This window comes from Salvelinus namaycush, chromosome 10 (assembly GCF_016432855.1).
Source record: "Salvelinus namaycush isolate Seneca chromosome 10, SaNama_1.0, whole genome shotgun sequence".
Classification (NCBI taxonomy): Eukaryota; Metazoa; Chordata; class Actinopteri; order Salmoniformes; family Salmonidae; genus Salvelinus; species Salvelinus namaycush.
Window position 1 is genome coordinate 35951349 of NC_052316.1, and position 15237 is coordinate 35966585.

A 15237-nucleotide genomic window follows, 5' to 3' on the forward strand; every position below is an offset into this window, starting at 1 on the left:
GTAGCTTTAACCATAGAGATATGTCTATACATAGAAATAATAGAATTGGTCTGGCTATTATTTTAAATTCTATTCCTATGGCTTCAACAGCCTACTGTGGTTTCACTACAGTAGATCCATAATGTGGTATATCCAGTCTATTGTTACATACTCGCCTTAGTAATAGTCTTTCTGATGTTTGCCGTGACAGTCTTTTCTGGTTGTTTTAATGGGTGTTTTGTTGATCTTTTCTCCTGTAGATCGGATGTTCTGACACTCTGGGTGACGATGGCTTCTTCGACCTCCTCAGTCGTTTCCAGGGCAGCAGAATGGACGACCAAAGGTGCTCCTTATTGGACGGCGAGAGCCGTCTCTCCGATCCCTTCTCTCCCTGTACTACCCCGCCCGTAGCCATGAGGAAATGTGAGTTACCCCGGCCCCCCTCTGCATGCCACACCCACCAATGTTGCACTTGGTGACCTAAGTGTCATCCAATGCCTATCCATGCCTGTTCCTTATTCTCTTGTTTGGGGATAGGAGCTCATGCACTGGTTATTTTACTCTGTTAGATTTTTGTGATTATGATAAATAAAACAGGTTTGGGAAAAAGGTTGCTTTGGAGAAGTGGATTTCAGGCTAAACTGAAACTACTCCTTCCTTCCACTCATTCTATCCTCACCTCCCTTTCCTCTTCCACCTCTTGTAGCTACTTCCGCATGCGAGGCCAACCTGGAGCCTGGGCATTTCCTGGATCTGCGGGACAGCTCCCAGTGCAGTCGACTGGACGAGCAGAGAGCCAGCGTGGGCAACAGCCTCCCCGGTCTACGTCTCAGCACCTCCGATCAGTCCATCAGGCCCCACCCCATGCTCAGTCGCCTGATGACCAGTGCTGACCAGCCTCAGGCTGACGACGTCTTCTTTGACATGCTAGTCAAGTGCCAGGTAATCAAGACATAGCCTATTTTAGTTGGTTCTCTGACAATGAAGTTAGTATAAGCCTATATTTGCTTACATAATGAATTAGCACCTATTGTAAAGATGAATGGTAACTCATGTACCAAAGTTATTGAAAGACTACTGATACTGCTGATTTGAGATCACAATCCGGTCTGTCCCGATGTGCTTGTGTAGGGTTCAAGACTGAATGACCAGCGGTGTGAAGAACCCCCTCCCTCCACTAGAGGTCCTACTGTCCCAGCTGAGGACTTCTTTAGCCTTATCCTGCGCTCCCAGGCTAACCGGATGGACGAGCAGCGGGTCCCACCACCACCCCTAACTGACCAGCTTTAGTCTACTTCTACCTATCCTCAGCTTCTCTCAGCCCAGAAACCAGCACACCGATGCATTCCTCTACCAAAGCCCTAACTGAAAATGGATCTACCCCCCAAACTACTCTAGAAATCATGGAGTCCTAATGTACAGAGTTATTATTCTGGCAGAGATTTTACATACTTTTTTTGTTATGTTGACTGGGCTTCTTTCAGCCTTTCTCTGTGTGTGAATGACCCAGACAGTGCAATAAACTGACAATTTAACAGATTTTTCATAGTTAAACTTGTTTTGTATCATATATATATAAGCTTATGTTGATGGAAGAGTTAAAAAATTGTACAGGCCCGCAATGTTTTCTACTTCCGGTGTATGCACACCTTGAGGAAATAAAGCCTCATTTTAACAAAAAATAAGTTGCATTTCCGTGTCCACTCCAATTCAACCCTTGCTCGTGATTAGATGCCAACTGCCCTTTGGGAATCCAACTAAAATGTTGCAATCTACTGGGCTTGGGAAAAATACATTTAGGGAATAGCAACTTTTTTGTGCTATTCATTTTATTAATGTTGCATCCCATGTCTTTGAACAATTCATGTTTTGATATTTACAGTACATTCAAATAATCAACATTCATCAGTGCATATCATTGTGGTCATCAACTTTAGTACATTAACAGGCAACTTACACAGTGACAATTCATAACAGGTCTAACCTCATCCCCAGGCTCAATTGCTACTGCATTAAGTTAGCTGGTGAATAAGATTAAAACAGGTCTAGAAGTACAGGACAATGTTTTGCTGGGCTAAACTGTACAGTAAAGTGCTGGTCATGGTTATGTGTAAGGTTTCTTACTAATCTCTGACTGATAAAAGGTCCACTATGGCTCAGAGTCTATTGATTCAGAGCTCAGCCTTTCTCGTGAGTCCTTGCATCTGGGGGGAAAACAAAACAATTGACAGGTTAGTTGAAAGTTACATTTGTTAATCTTTGGACTGAAAGAACATGTCACTTCACATAACCTGTATTGGTTCCTTTAAGGGTGAAGTCAATTATATTTCAAGTAAACTGATTTGGAAATTCAATTTACTTCCTGAATTGAAATGTAATTGACCCCCCAACCCTGGTTCTGCTGTGGTCCAGAATTCAAGACTCAGAACATAATATTTTAGAGGTAACCTCTGACAGCCTGTTATCAACCCTTCGTAAACTTTAGTAAAAAAATTGGACCAGATACAATGCTATTTTACAGTAAACAAATTGACAGACTTTCAGCACACGTATAGGGAAGGACATTCAACAAGCAAAGCACTTACACAAATGATTGGCTGAGAGAAATTAATTAAAAAGATTGTGGGGACTGTTTTGTTAGATTTCAGTGCGGCTTTTGACATTGTTGATCATTGTCTGCTGCTGAAAAAAACGTATGGCTTTACACCCCTTGCTATATTGTGGATAAAGAGTTACCTGTCTAACAGAAAACAGAGGGTGTAATGGAAGCCTCTCCAACATAATCCAGGTAGAATCAGGAATTCCGCAGAGCAGCTGTCTAGGCCCATTATTTTTTTCAATCTTTACTAATGACATTCCACTGGCTTTGAGTAAAGCTAATGTGCCTATGTATGTGGATGACTCAACAATATACACGTCAGAAACACTTAAAGAGCTGCAGTTAGTTTCAGAATGGGTGGAAAGGAATAAGTTAGTCCTACATATTTCAACAACTAAAAGCATTGTATTTGGGACAAATCATTCATTAAACCCTAAACCTCAACTAAATCTTGTAATGAATAATTGTTGGAATTGAGCAAGTTGAGGTGACTAAACTCTTTGGAGTAACTGGATTGTAAACTGTCATGGTCAAAATATATTGATACAACTCCCGAGTGGTGCAGCAGTCTAAGGCACTGCATCTCAGTGCAAGAGGAGGCTTCACTACAGTCCCTGGTTCGAATCCAGTCTGAATCACATCCAGCCGTGATTGGAAGTCCCATAGGGCGGCACACAATTGGCCCAGCGGCATCTGTGTTTGGCCAGGGTAGGCCATCATTGTAAATAAGAATTTATTCTTAACTGACCTGCCTAGTTAAACATTTATTTTTTTTAAACAGTAGCTAAAATGGGGAGAAGTCTGTCCATAATAAAGCACTGTTCTGCCTTCTTAACAACACTAGCAGGTTCTACAGGCCCTAGTTTTGTTGCACCTGGACGACTGGTCAGTCGTGTGGTTAGGTGCCACAAAGAGGGACTTACAATTGGCTCAGAACAGGGCAGTACGGCTGGCCCTTAAAAGTATACGGGGAGCTAAGAATGATATGCATATCAATCTCTCATGGCTCAAAGTGGCGAGATCGACTTCATCACTACTTGTTTTTGTAAGAAGTGTTGTCAAGCTGAATGCACCGAGCTGTCTGTTTCAACAACTAGCAAACACCAGGTCCAGAACAGACTATGGGAGGCGCACAGTACTACATAGAGCCATGACTACATGGAACTCTTGTCCACATCAGGTAACTGATGCAATCAGTATGTAAAAAATAAACAAAATAGATAAAAATATACCTTATGGAACAGCAGGGACTGTGAAGAGACAAACAAAGGTACAGACACGCATACAAGCGCTAGCACACGCACTCTACACACGTACATTGTAATATTGTTGTATGGTAGTATTATACATTTTGTATAGTAGATATGTAGTTGTGTAATAATGTTATTTGATGTAGTGTTTTATATGTAATGTAGTGCCGTTGATGTGCTTGGACCCTAGGACGAGTAGCTGCTGCCTTGGTAGCAACTAATGAGGATCCCTAATAAATACAAAATGCCACTAAGTCTGTCCTCACCTGGGGAAGCAGCAGGTGAAGGAGCCAGACTCCCCCTCTACCCGGTAGCGTCCTGAGGTGGGCAGATCTTTACACTCAGACATGAAACAATGCAGCTCCGACACTGGGCTCCCTTCCTGTTGCTGTTGCTGCAAAACAAACGATAGGATTGTTCTGGTGAGGAAATGTTTTTACTCTGAATAGTATTGTAACAAAAACCAAGTGAAATGTTATAATAACAGAAGTGCATATTTGACCATCAGATCTAAATATTAGGCATGGAAATCTGTTAAGGTAAGGGTTTAGTTTAGACATATGGTTAGCAAATCACCATCCAGAACTATTCAATATCTGCCGGCTGTACACTGCCTATAATGAAACTTAACCTTGATGGTGTCATAGGTATCAGTGATAAGGGTGATGAAGAGGCTGAGGATCATGTAGATGAAGAGCGAGACAAAGGTGTAGAGGTAGACTCTGCTGAACAGCCACACCAAGTAACTCTTCTGCTTCATGTACTTGAAGGTGGGATACATGTCATCTCCGTTGATCAGCGAGAACAGGCACTCTGATACTGTGTTCAGGGTCCGGAACTAACAGAACAAAACAGACAAGGTTATGGTAAAAACACCTTTAAAAAAAAATCCAGTTAAAGCCTCCTTTTGCTGTTAAAAACCCCTGGTACTTGTGTGGTTGAGTGATAACACTGCCAACAGGTTGTGGGTTCAATCCTCGTTTGATCTCCTACCTTCTCATGGTAGGGCCCGAGCACGATCCAGCCACAGAAACAGTACCCCAGGTAAATGATTCCGGCACAACCGATGAACCGAACCACATTTGGGAAAGCTGCTCTCAGGGTCAGGATGAGAATCTAGGAATAACCAATCACAATCCACAGATCAATGGAATTCCCATGGAACTCACCCAGTATTCCACTTAAAAAAAACATAATGTCTTGTGTGAAGCATCAAGTGTTGAATTCAACACGAGTGTCCTACATTGTACTTCTTGAAGTATCCCATGTAGCGTATGACTCCGATCCAAACAAACATTGTGCCTGTTCCAAGAAAGATGCTGCAGACATCATAACTGGTGAGAATCTGAGAGAAAAGCATACAAATTAGACTAATAATATGTGTGTAATGTGTGAAGGCTAATGCGAATAACATGTCACACTCACCTTTGTCTGGATTTCTATTTTAAGAATGGAACCGATGATGGTGAGTGTATCACTTGCGATGATGAGGATATACCAGCCGTTCAGAAACTCCAGCCTATCGGACCATGGAACCTTCTTCCCTTGACGGACTAGGCAGAAGTCTGTGTACTCCTGGAAAAATGAGACGGATACAGACAGCTTTACAGAAACCAGCCATTACACACAAAAACCCTCACCTCACTCACCATTCACTGTTGACAATACTGCCCTGCAAAAGTGCAGTGCCTACGTAATTAGACAGATGGCAATTTCTGGTACTTCATGACATATTCTGATCGACTGGCTTGTTCTTGTGTCAAGGAACTAAATACCACATTAATCAGATAGTATACCTGGCCATAACAGATGAAAGTTTTTTTTACCAAATTCGTAGTTACTGCACTTTGCCTTTGTAGGGCAGAATAGTAGACTTACAAACTGTAGCCGTATCCCGTTGAGCACAGAGCGTGTGCAGAGGGCCAGAGAGGTGATGCACGTTACAATGATGAGACAGTCAAACAGCAGTGGGTAATAGATGTTCTTGGGAGCTGGGGAGAGAAAACTAAACTAGAACAACACTGCCAATGATTGGTTGAAAACAATTACTGCAGAACTCTGATTTATAAAAAACACCCTTTCTTTCAAATACAGATGGCTCTAAAAATGAAAGAGGAAAGGCTAATGATTATACACTGAACATACAGGCCCCGGTAACTTTCCAGTCTCTACATTCATTTATATCAACGTCATTGTCCAGGTCGACTTTTATTCTGCCACTGTGGGCTTGGTTGTTGAAGGTGATCTGTTAACCAGAGAAAGACACATGGTTTTTAAATACGGAAGGAAAGGGTATGAGAGTTAATCTTTAACTGGCCAAGCCCTAGCTAGCATTCCAGTCACACCTAATACTTTTGTCAAGTTTCAAATAATTAACTACCAACTTTGAAGAAAACAGTGGAACTCGAATGGATAAAAATTGATAAAAATGGGAACAAACTTCTAAATGCAGAGAACATTCCGTCATACTGGGAATATGTCTTTAATCTACCTAGCCAATAAGTGAGGTGAGGTAGAGAAACAGCCTGGAGTCAGATGACATACCGTGACATCAAAGTCATAGCAGTTTGGCAGCTCTCTGTTTCTGACTGTTTGTAGGTTTATGGCCTTCAGAGTGAACTTGATCTTCACATTCAACAATCTGCAAGTCACAAAGATAAATACAGTATCCTAATCACTGACAAGTACAACAACCTACATTTAGGACAAAAACACGAGGGATCCAGTTATGAATATTATGTAATGTGTTTGTTTAAAGAGCCATCACCCCACACCCATCTACTATAAGCAAAAAAACCTATGTTTTTGTTAAAAGTATACAGTGGATACAGTTCTATTACTTATGAGTATGCATTGTAAAATTCTAAGTTTAATATCACGGCCTGATACCTTTTGAAATGCACAACGAAATTCAACAGATCATCCTTGGTTGTGCTTCCCATGGGGAACACTGGAACAATCTCAAGGCATTCTGTTGTGGGGTAAATAACCAAAAGGTGACTTTTAAAAACATTTCAGCAATAAATTAAAAAAATCTGAATTTAAAATGATTTATCAAAACCTCCTCAGTCCAAATCATAACGTTCTGTTCAGACCATTCTGATAAAGTGATTAAAGCATGTCGAACATCTTAGACTTTCCTGGCTACCAAAACTCCTTGCTCTGGCCAAACGATACACCCATGGCCGTTAGTTTCTTCTCCGCATTGAGTCTGGATTGGAATGCCTCAACAACAATTTCAAGAATGGAAATCCATTCTAGACCGTCTGATTGGTCCCAGAACACACGTGTGTAAAGCAGCGTTTTGAAAATGTGTCATTGGCTTTGATACTGATTGGTTAGAGATGATCCAATTGATGATTACTTTGTACAACACCGCTCATTTTGATGTCACCACAAACAACTTCAATAATGGCAGTCTCAGACTGACGTATGTAGCGAACAATAGAGCAGTGGAAGAATTCAGTTTGAGTCGTCAGGCAACTCTTACACACCACTGAAAGCTAAACTGCAAATTACATATAGTATACAGCGACCATTAGCCTACCAGTTTCAATCTGTGCGTCTATATCAAAGGTCTCATTGGCTGGTGAAATGCTTCCGTTCCTGTAGAACTCTTGGCACAGAGACAGAGGGGAATAGGTGTCCCCCTTCTTCTCATAGGCATGGTTACCAACGGTGATATTTCGCAGACGGGAATACTACAATTAGGACATAAAACAATGACAACTGTAACATTAAAAAGTAAGCAATCACATACTGTATTTACTCAAAAGATGTTTGACAAGGGATGACATGAATACTGCACAATTTTAACACTTGCCCCCCAATCCCCCCTTCCTTGATACATGTGTAAATACTGGACTATAAATTGTGCCTTCCTGTATTATACGAAAAATGTTTATTCTATACTACTGAGCCATTTACTTTATGTTCATATTCAAATTTTTTATTTCTTATTGTTGTTGCATTGTGGAGAAGGAACCTGCAAGTAAGCATTTCGTTGGACGGTGTATACCATGTGTATCCTGTACATACGAATAGTACAACTTGAAAATGTTGGTGAACTATCAAGCTATGACAGAACAGAAGTTGGAGGCTAAACACAAATAAAAATAGACAGACATTGGGTAGGTATTTCATTGGAATCATGCTCCATAAACACTACCTTTACACAGCAATAAGCCATAAAAAATGAAAGGAGCTAGGTACTGTACAAAGTCCTCTAAGAGGACAGAACTATACAAGCTACTTTACCTATAAAACTCAACCAATGATTGACCGTAATATGACAAAACAAAGGAGTAAACCATTGTGCTGCTTGACAATCACATGCCATTATGTCACTGTCAACTGTTCCTGAGGATGCAAAATATTGTTATCTAGGTGGTGGGACTAGGGGGAATACACCTGGTAAACAGTATTTTGAGTTTTCGGGACACAGAGTCTCACAGGATGATGAGGGAATGGTCAGAACTAGCTTCTGATTTCCAGCCAACAAAAACCGGTTAACATCTCACAGGTTTGACCTACTGTCCTCAATTAGAAACAAAAAGCAATACAGAGGAGATATCCCTGTATATCATTAATTTCCAATCACAGTTTATGTTTGATAGAATGTGATAGCAGCTGTTGACTGTCCTTACCTTATCGACTATGTAAGAGATGTGTTCATACACCTCATCCTGCCTGTACACAGCATAAGAGTCCCCACGGCCATCCACGTAATCTTTGAGGAAGAGATGCTTGAATGTCATGAGGTTCTCCTCTTTGAAGGTTACCACCATCTGATTGCTCAGTCCAAAAGACACCAACTGGGAAGAGAAGTTATTAATGACACACGGAGGATGCATTCCAACAAAATGCCATATATAGTGCCATATATAGTGGCTTCCATCACTATGTATGAAAAAGTTGGTGACCACTGTCAATGAATACTGGGATATGGCATACATCTGGTATAGTTGGGATGGTTTAAAACTATGACACTGCTTATTCGTGTGATCAGGATATGGCTGTGTCTGTCTCTATTTATTTATTTATTTCTATGTTGGGTCTTTTTAGGTTTGCATATGGAATAGTTCAGAACTAAACAACTAAAAAGTACCCCGTCTCTGTTGACTGTTCGCTCATTGGTCAGTACCTGGATGGTAATGATGGCGATCTTGATGATCTGGAGCATCAGTTTCCATGGTTTCCGTCCACGGGCTTTGTATTTCTCACAGGGGTTCATGAAGAAGTACTTGATCTTCCTCCTGAGGTTGTCCGCTGTCTCCTTGTCCTGATGCTGCTGGTCGTCTGCCCAGGCAGCATGCCCATTTGGCTCGTACACAGAGCTGTACAAACCACCTGAGTGCTCCATCTCTAAAGGAAATAGAAACAATACGTGTTTAATCATAGAAATATAATCTATTCCCATTCTAGTTATTCTATTTCTGTGTTCAACAGTGTTCACTTTTACACAATTGATAGCCTAACTCTAGACTATTCACAAATCCTTTCCAAACATGCTGTGGGATAAGAACCTGCTCACCAGGCAAGTGGTTTACTTTATCTTGATAAATAGCCTAACTTAAATGGTGTGCAGTGTATCCGTTCCTCATTCTTGGTGACACTGACACCTGTAATTGTGTTGGACTAGTTTGCACACCCAGGGAGGCAAATTGGACAAGGACACCTTGCAGAAATGATGTGGCACTGGCAAGATGGGCATTTTACGAATAGGCATTCCGTTTGTTCAACACGGTATGTGCGTTGCCTTTACTGGTAGCATATCATCATGACATTGTTTCGCTCTCTGTACATTCGTTCTGCGTTTGTCATCATTCATTCATTCGGAAAGTAAGTTAGCGGAAGACAATGAGAGAATGGGTCAGGTTCGCTCGCTTTCTTACCTGAGCTTTGACCCGAGCAGTGCTGAATAACAAACCGCATCTCACATTCTGACACATGATCACTTTCCACCATTTCGCTCAACAACACAAAAACAGCACACTAAGCATGCAGCATAGTGGGGGACAAGCTAAAAAGTATGCTACCCAACGTGCCCAACTGGACCCGTCCCGAGCACACTTGACTGGGATCAATCATTTGAGAAATGGTCCTGATAGGCTCCTTACCATCTACTTTTGGTTGCTGGCTAATTGGCTGTTATTGATGTCAGTTGATGAATGGTCAGTCACATTTGCGATCCAAAATGTATCCAAAAATGAGTCCCCAGTCCACTTGAGATGGGATACAGTAGTAACCAGTATATCCGATGATTAGACAGTTTATTTCATCAGACAATTATCTCAACATTATCCAATTTTAATTGTATATTCAAGTATTGCTGTAGCCTGGATAAATATGATTAATATTTTCCATGTGAAGAATAATATCCCGAGCTGTCCCGTCCTGACAATAATAGTCCATAAAAAAATCATAATGAGTCATGTCCCAATTGTCAATATAATCACGAGTCCCAGAATTAAAAGTGCGAGTGAGCAACAGGTGTCTTTCGCGGGTAGTGTGGTAAAATAGGCGTGGCCAAGTCGGAGGCTTCATTTCACGTGGCCGCTACTGGCTGTTCAACCTGTCCATCAGCTATTTTGCTCAAGTAACTACTAGCAACCAAACTGATGCAGGAAACTTGTTCTTGAAGCTGAACAGCGAAAGTTGGGGATTTATTTTGGTTGCTGAGAATGAGGGAAACCCGAAATTAATGTACGGTAAACATAAGGGAGGCCTTTGTGCATATTTGAACATGTATATTAACATCTAGCTAGCTACATAGCTAACAAGATTAACAGCAACATTTAGCAGTCAGACGAATACAGGGCTGGCTATCTCGAATAATGTTGTAGCTAATGTTAGCCAGCTAGAATTAGCTGTAGCTGGCGTTAGCTAACTAGCCAGCCAGAGACCCAACCAGTTAGCTAATTCCACCAACTCGTTTACACACTTTATAATTCCTATCCTATCATCAATGTTTTTTTTCTAAACACAGTTTAGTTTCGCCTTGTGTCTTCACTGTCTCTAAAAATAGAAGAGTAGCGAGTATTTGCCACCGGATGTCGCCACAGCACATGTTTTGGCTATCCGGCTCTGTAAACTGGCCTAAAAATCACAGTGAACAAGCCTCACTCCATTTCCATAGATGTTTATTTTTAGATTAGACACATCTAATTTATAGACAAAAGAGAGTAGGTGTAGACGGCTGTTTGATACAGCACAGTAACTCTCAATATCTTAATGCTCCACAGCAAATATCTCTGTGATTAGGCTTAACTGCAGAGATGTCCACAAAGAGACCCAAGAGCACAACCACTACCAGTAAGGGGAAAGGTATGTATGATCCCTTCAGTACATCTGACTTTTTTGTATCATACTTCACCTGTCATGTTTATTTTCCTAATTTTAATGATACTAATGCAAATGTAAATGAAAAGTAAAATAAAAGTACATCAAGTATGACAATTCACATTTTCTGCTGTTTTGAATCAATGTAGACAAAAAGGCTGATGAGTCGTCTGCAGGAAGTGTTGCAGGGTCTGGTAAGATTTATTTGATGCATTATATAACTATTTAATCAAAAATGTTCCTGAATATTCCTGGCTCTTTTGCTGTATATCAAACTTATGATACTGCAATGGCTATAACTTAGATATAGAACATTAAGTGTAAACTACCCCAGCATGATTTCAGTGAATTCCCTGGGTTTTTGGCTGCTCCAGAAATGTAGACCGCTGACACTGTTCCTCTGCTGATTTCCATGAAATTCCATAAACCATTAGCAACCTGAACTCTGCTTTCTGAATAGGCCGGCGATGGGTCCCTAACAAGGTTTGGGAGTAACTGATTACATGTAATCGGTTACATGTAATCTGGTTTTAAAAAACTGTAATGAGTTATGTTACCAGCAAAAATATTGTAATCAGATTACATTAAAATACATTATGACTGTTTTCTCAATGACATTTAATTCAACATTGAAAAATGCTGCAAGTTTAAGTTTGTTCCAACTGAGCAAGTCTGACCACAAGTCAGAAACCACTATGTTGACACCAAAAGTATTTGATGGAGCCGTTTCGTTTTCTAACGTCTCTTAATGGGTAAGTAATCTAAACGTAACTTTAAGTAATCAGTTTCCGTTACTGAGTAAAATTTTGGACAGGTAACAAGTAACTGTTAAGGATTACATTAGAAATTAACCTACCCAATCCTGGTCCCTAACACAAAGGGCCATGTGAAAACTATTTTCCTGAATTACTGCAGCCTCTGCCATAGTAGAATATGACTATAGCCTTACAACTTAGTCCTAAGGCACTAATTCCCCTCTTGTGAACAATCAGGTCTGTCTGATAAACACCTGCATGATCTACATCTGGCCTCTCATCAGATTACCATCGTAGCAGAAAGAAACACAGTACACTAATGTGTTCCTGTTCCACAACAAACAAGACAGAAAACAACATCTTTCGGCAAACTACCCTCCTGATTGAATGACAAGTCTGTATTTGATTGCTTCCATCTGTGTAAGAGGGGCTGGTTCTCTACGGTGCATGTTCACTCAGACAGGGACAGAAGATGCCAGAGGAAGCCTAAGGCCTGAGCCTATTTGACTCTTTAAAACGGTGATGTAATGAGCTTGATATATTAATCAGCACTGTCTCTTTGTGGGAGGAAACCTGTATACCCTATGCATGCTTTTCATGTGAGCGTGGGTGTACTGTTGCAAACTCTGTGGACATACACATAACCGTTGGTATATTTCTCTACAACTCAATCTCATACCTTCATTGTCAGAGGGAGAGCTGCTTTCATGTGTTTCAGTGCCACCCCTGCAAACATGCTTTTGGTCTTCCATCTCAATTTTAAGTCTTATCAAATGCCGGCCAGACCAGCAGAAGGAAAGGGGTAACTTTTTACTTTAGATTAGGTCATCGGCTATCATGTAAAGGGAACATGATAGCATTATGCACTTGGGAGGGTCATCTCAGTTGATGCAGTATGAAACAGCCCTATTGAATGTAATGTGTTGGAGAATAGTTGGAGCTATATGCTTGGTCTATCTTCTGTCATTTAAAGAGATGTCTTAGACAAACTCCAATACATGTAGTGGATTTAAAATGTGTGGTGTTGGTGGTAACAATATGATTCACAAACACTTTATATGGATTTTACCTTCAAAGGGGGATGGCACCTGTTTTTCATACGTTACATTTAACCTCTCATCATCACTCAAGCATAACATATTTTCCATAAGTACCACATGGCATGTTTAACACATCACCCACTGCAAATGAATGGTGTGAGTTTCCACTACAATAATTTGGCATGGGCGCTGGTGGTCTGAATACAAAGGGAAGACACACCTAGTTGGGAAGTGGTTACTTAAGTTGTACTTCAGCATTCTCTGGGTCTCCTCAGCCTCAACCCTGTGGAAAGGCTTTGATGCAGGCCACAGGTGAGATGAGAGCTATAATTATGCAAAGCCCTGTTTACTATAGCATGCAATGCACTGTAAGCCTGTGTTTATGTCCAAGATAAGTTTATTTTAGTAAGTATACAAGAGAAGCTTCCTAGCCTGTTAACCAAAAGGCTTCAAAGTGGATACTGTTGTGGTCTGGTGTTATACACATGGCGTTACTGGAATCATGTTGTTGTTCTGATTGTTTGTAGGCTGGTGATGATGTTTGTTTTATCATACTTTTTTACAATCAGATAAAACACAATTAAGAACAGTGCTGTACGTTTTTGTATTTGATATTTTCTTGTTATTGCAACTGGGAATTGGAGGTACTCTATAGGGTAGGCCACAGCACAGCAAAATGTATTGCAACAGAAAACAGAAGTATGTGTTCTTATTGGACAAATTCCCTGAACAGTCTGACCCTTGTCCCCCTCACATCAAGGTCATCCTAATGACATCTTGCCCTTGACGTTGACCTCGGCTACCCAGGAGCTGTTTGGGTGTCGCTGTGACGAGGACGTCACGGGGGACAACCCCTACAAGATCCTGAGGAAAGAGGACATCGTGCAGGACATGAGGATGAGGGCAGCTGTGTCTGATTTCAGCCCCGTGAAGCAGCTGGTGCTGGTAGGCTGATCTCTATGTCGTTGTTATTGTTGTCATCCAGAGGAAGCATACAGGCAATCCCGTGTGGCTCAGTTGGTAGAGCGTGGCGCTTGCAATGCCAGGGTTGTGCGTTTGATTCCGACGGGGGACCAGTATGAAAATATATGAACTCACTACTGTAAGTCGCTCTGGATAAGAGTGTCTGCTAAATTACTAAAATGTCATATCCTCCCAACCAATATGATGGTTGATTCACAGGCCTCATGTTTAGGTTGAGTGGTCTGGGGGGAAAACACTGCCTCAGTTCCTAGCCTGGTCCCATATCTGTTTATGCTGTCTTTAACCATAACAAAACGGTCACTGTTTTGGTAAAAAGCTGATGGATGTAACCACTCTTAGATTAATAGATGCAAGGACTGACCCTCCATAATATCAAAATTATTGTTTTAACCATGCTATTACATTTACAATGTTTACAAACATTGGGGGAAAACAAGCTTATATTTTGGTTTCTCGTGGAGTGTGAAAGTTGAACTAAGCTCATGAGGCATTTCTAAGTTATATTCTTCAAGAATCAGTGGATTGGCATTTTTACTATTTTGTTGCCTTACAACCTGGAATCATTTTTTTGGGGGGGGGGTTGTATCATTTTATTTACACAACATGGCTACCACTTTGAAGATGCAAAATATATATTTTTTGTGAAACAAACAAGAAATAAGACAAAAAACAGAAAACTTGAGCATGCATATCTATTCACCCCCCCAAAGTCAATACTTTGTAGAGCCACATTTTGCAGCAATTACAGCTGCAAGTCTCTTGGGGTATGTCTCTATAAGCTTGGCACATCTAGTCACTGGGATTTTTGCCCATTCTTCAAGGCAAAACTGCTCCAACTCCTTCAAGTTGGATGGGTTCCGCTGGTGTACAGCAATCTTTAAGTCATACCACAGATTCTCAATTGGATTGAGGTCTGGGCTTTGATTAGGCCATTCCAAGACATTTAAATGTTTCCCCTTTTACCACTCGAGTGTTGCTTTAGCAGTATGCTTAGGGTCATTGTCCTGCTGGAAGGTGAACCTCTGTCCCAGTCTCAAATCTCGAAAAGACTGAAACAGGTTTCCCGCAAGAATTTCCCTGTAATTAGCTCCATCCATCAATTCTGACCAGTTTCCCAGTCCCTGCCGATGAAATACATCCCCACAGCATGATGCTGCCACCACCATGCTTCACTGTGGGGATGGTGTTCTCGGGTGATGAGAGATGTTGGGTTTGCGCCAGACATAGCATTTTCCTTGATGGCAAAAAGGTACATTTTAGTGTCATCTGACCAGTGTACCTTCTTCCAT

At 41.0% G+C, this 15237-nt stretch overlaps 3 protein-coding genes across 3 annotated transcripts in view; 2 read left to right on the plus strand and 1 right to left on the minus strand.

Annotated features, from left to right (window-relative positions):
- LOC120054555 (G-protein-signaling modulator 2-like) overlaps nucleotides 1-1593 on the plus strand; it is a 28667-nt gene extending 27074 nt beyond the window's left edge. The window contains exons 12-14 of the mRNA XM_039002000.1: nucleotides 240-402; nucleotides 686-921; nucleotides 1111-1593. Of these exons, the coding sequence (XP_038857928.1) occupies nucleotides 240-402; nucleotides 686-921; nucleotides 1111-1269 (558 nt within the window). The 3' untranslated portion in view covers nucleotides 1270-1593. The remainder of the gene's footprint in view (nucleotides 1-239; nucleotides 403-685; nucleotides 922-1110) is intronic.
- A 209-nt stretch (nucleotides 1594-1802) lies between these two features.
- mcoln3b (mucolipin TRP cation channel 3b) lies at nucleotides 1803-9185 on the minus strand. Its single transcript, XM_039002002.1, has 13 exons — nucleotides 8972-9185; nucleotides 8475-8642; nucleotides 7376-7529; nucleotides 6718-6799; nucleotides 6373-6469; nucleotides 5974-6073; nucleotides 5707-5819; nucleotides 5254-5403; nucleotides 5072-5173; nucleotides 4822-4944; nucleotides 4460-4666; nucleotides 4095-4222; nucleotides 1803-2183 (listed from the first exon to the last, which is right to left on the minus strand). The coding sequence occupies exons 1-13, from the start codon at nucleotides 9059-9061 to the stop codon at nucleotides 2129-2131; spliced, it is 1569 nt and encodes a 522-aa protein (XP_038857930.1). The 5' UTR covers nucleotides 9062-9185; the 3' UTR covers nucleotides 1803-2128.
- A 4078-nt stretch (nucleotides 9186-13263) lies between these two features.
- dnai3 (dynein axonemal intermediate chain 3) overlaps nucleotides 13264-15237 on the plus strand; it is a 29218-nt gene continuing 27244 nt past the window's right edge. The window contains exons 1-2 of the mRNA XM_039001737.1: nucleotides 13264-13276; nucleotides 13725-13909. Of these exons, the coding sequence (XP_038857665.1) occupies nucleotides 13264-13276; nucleotides 13725-13909 (198 nt within the window). The remainder of the gene's footprint in view (nucleotides 13277-13724; nucleotides 13910-15237) is intronic.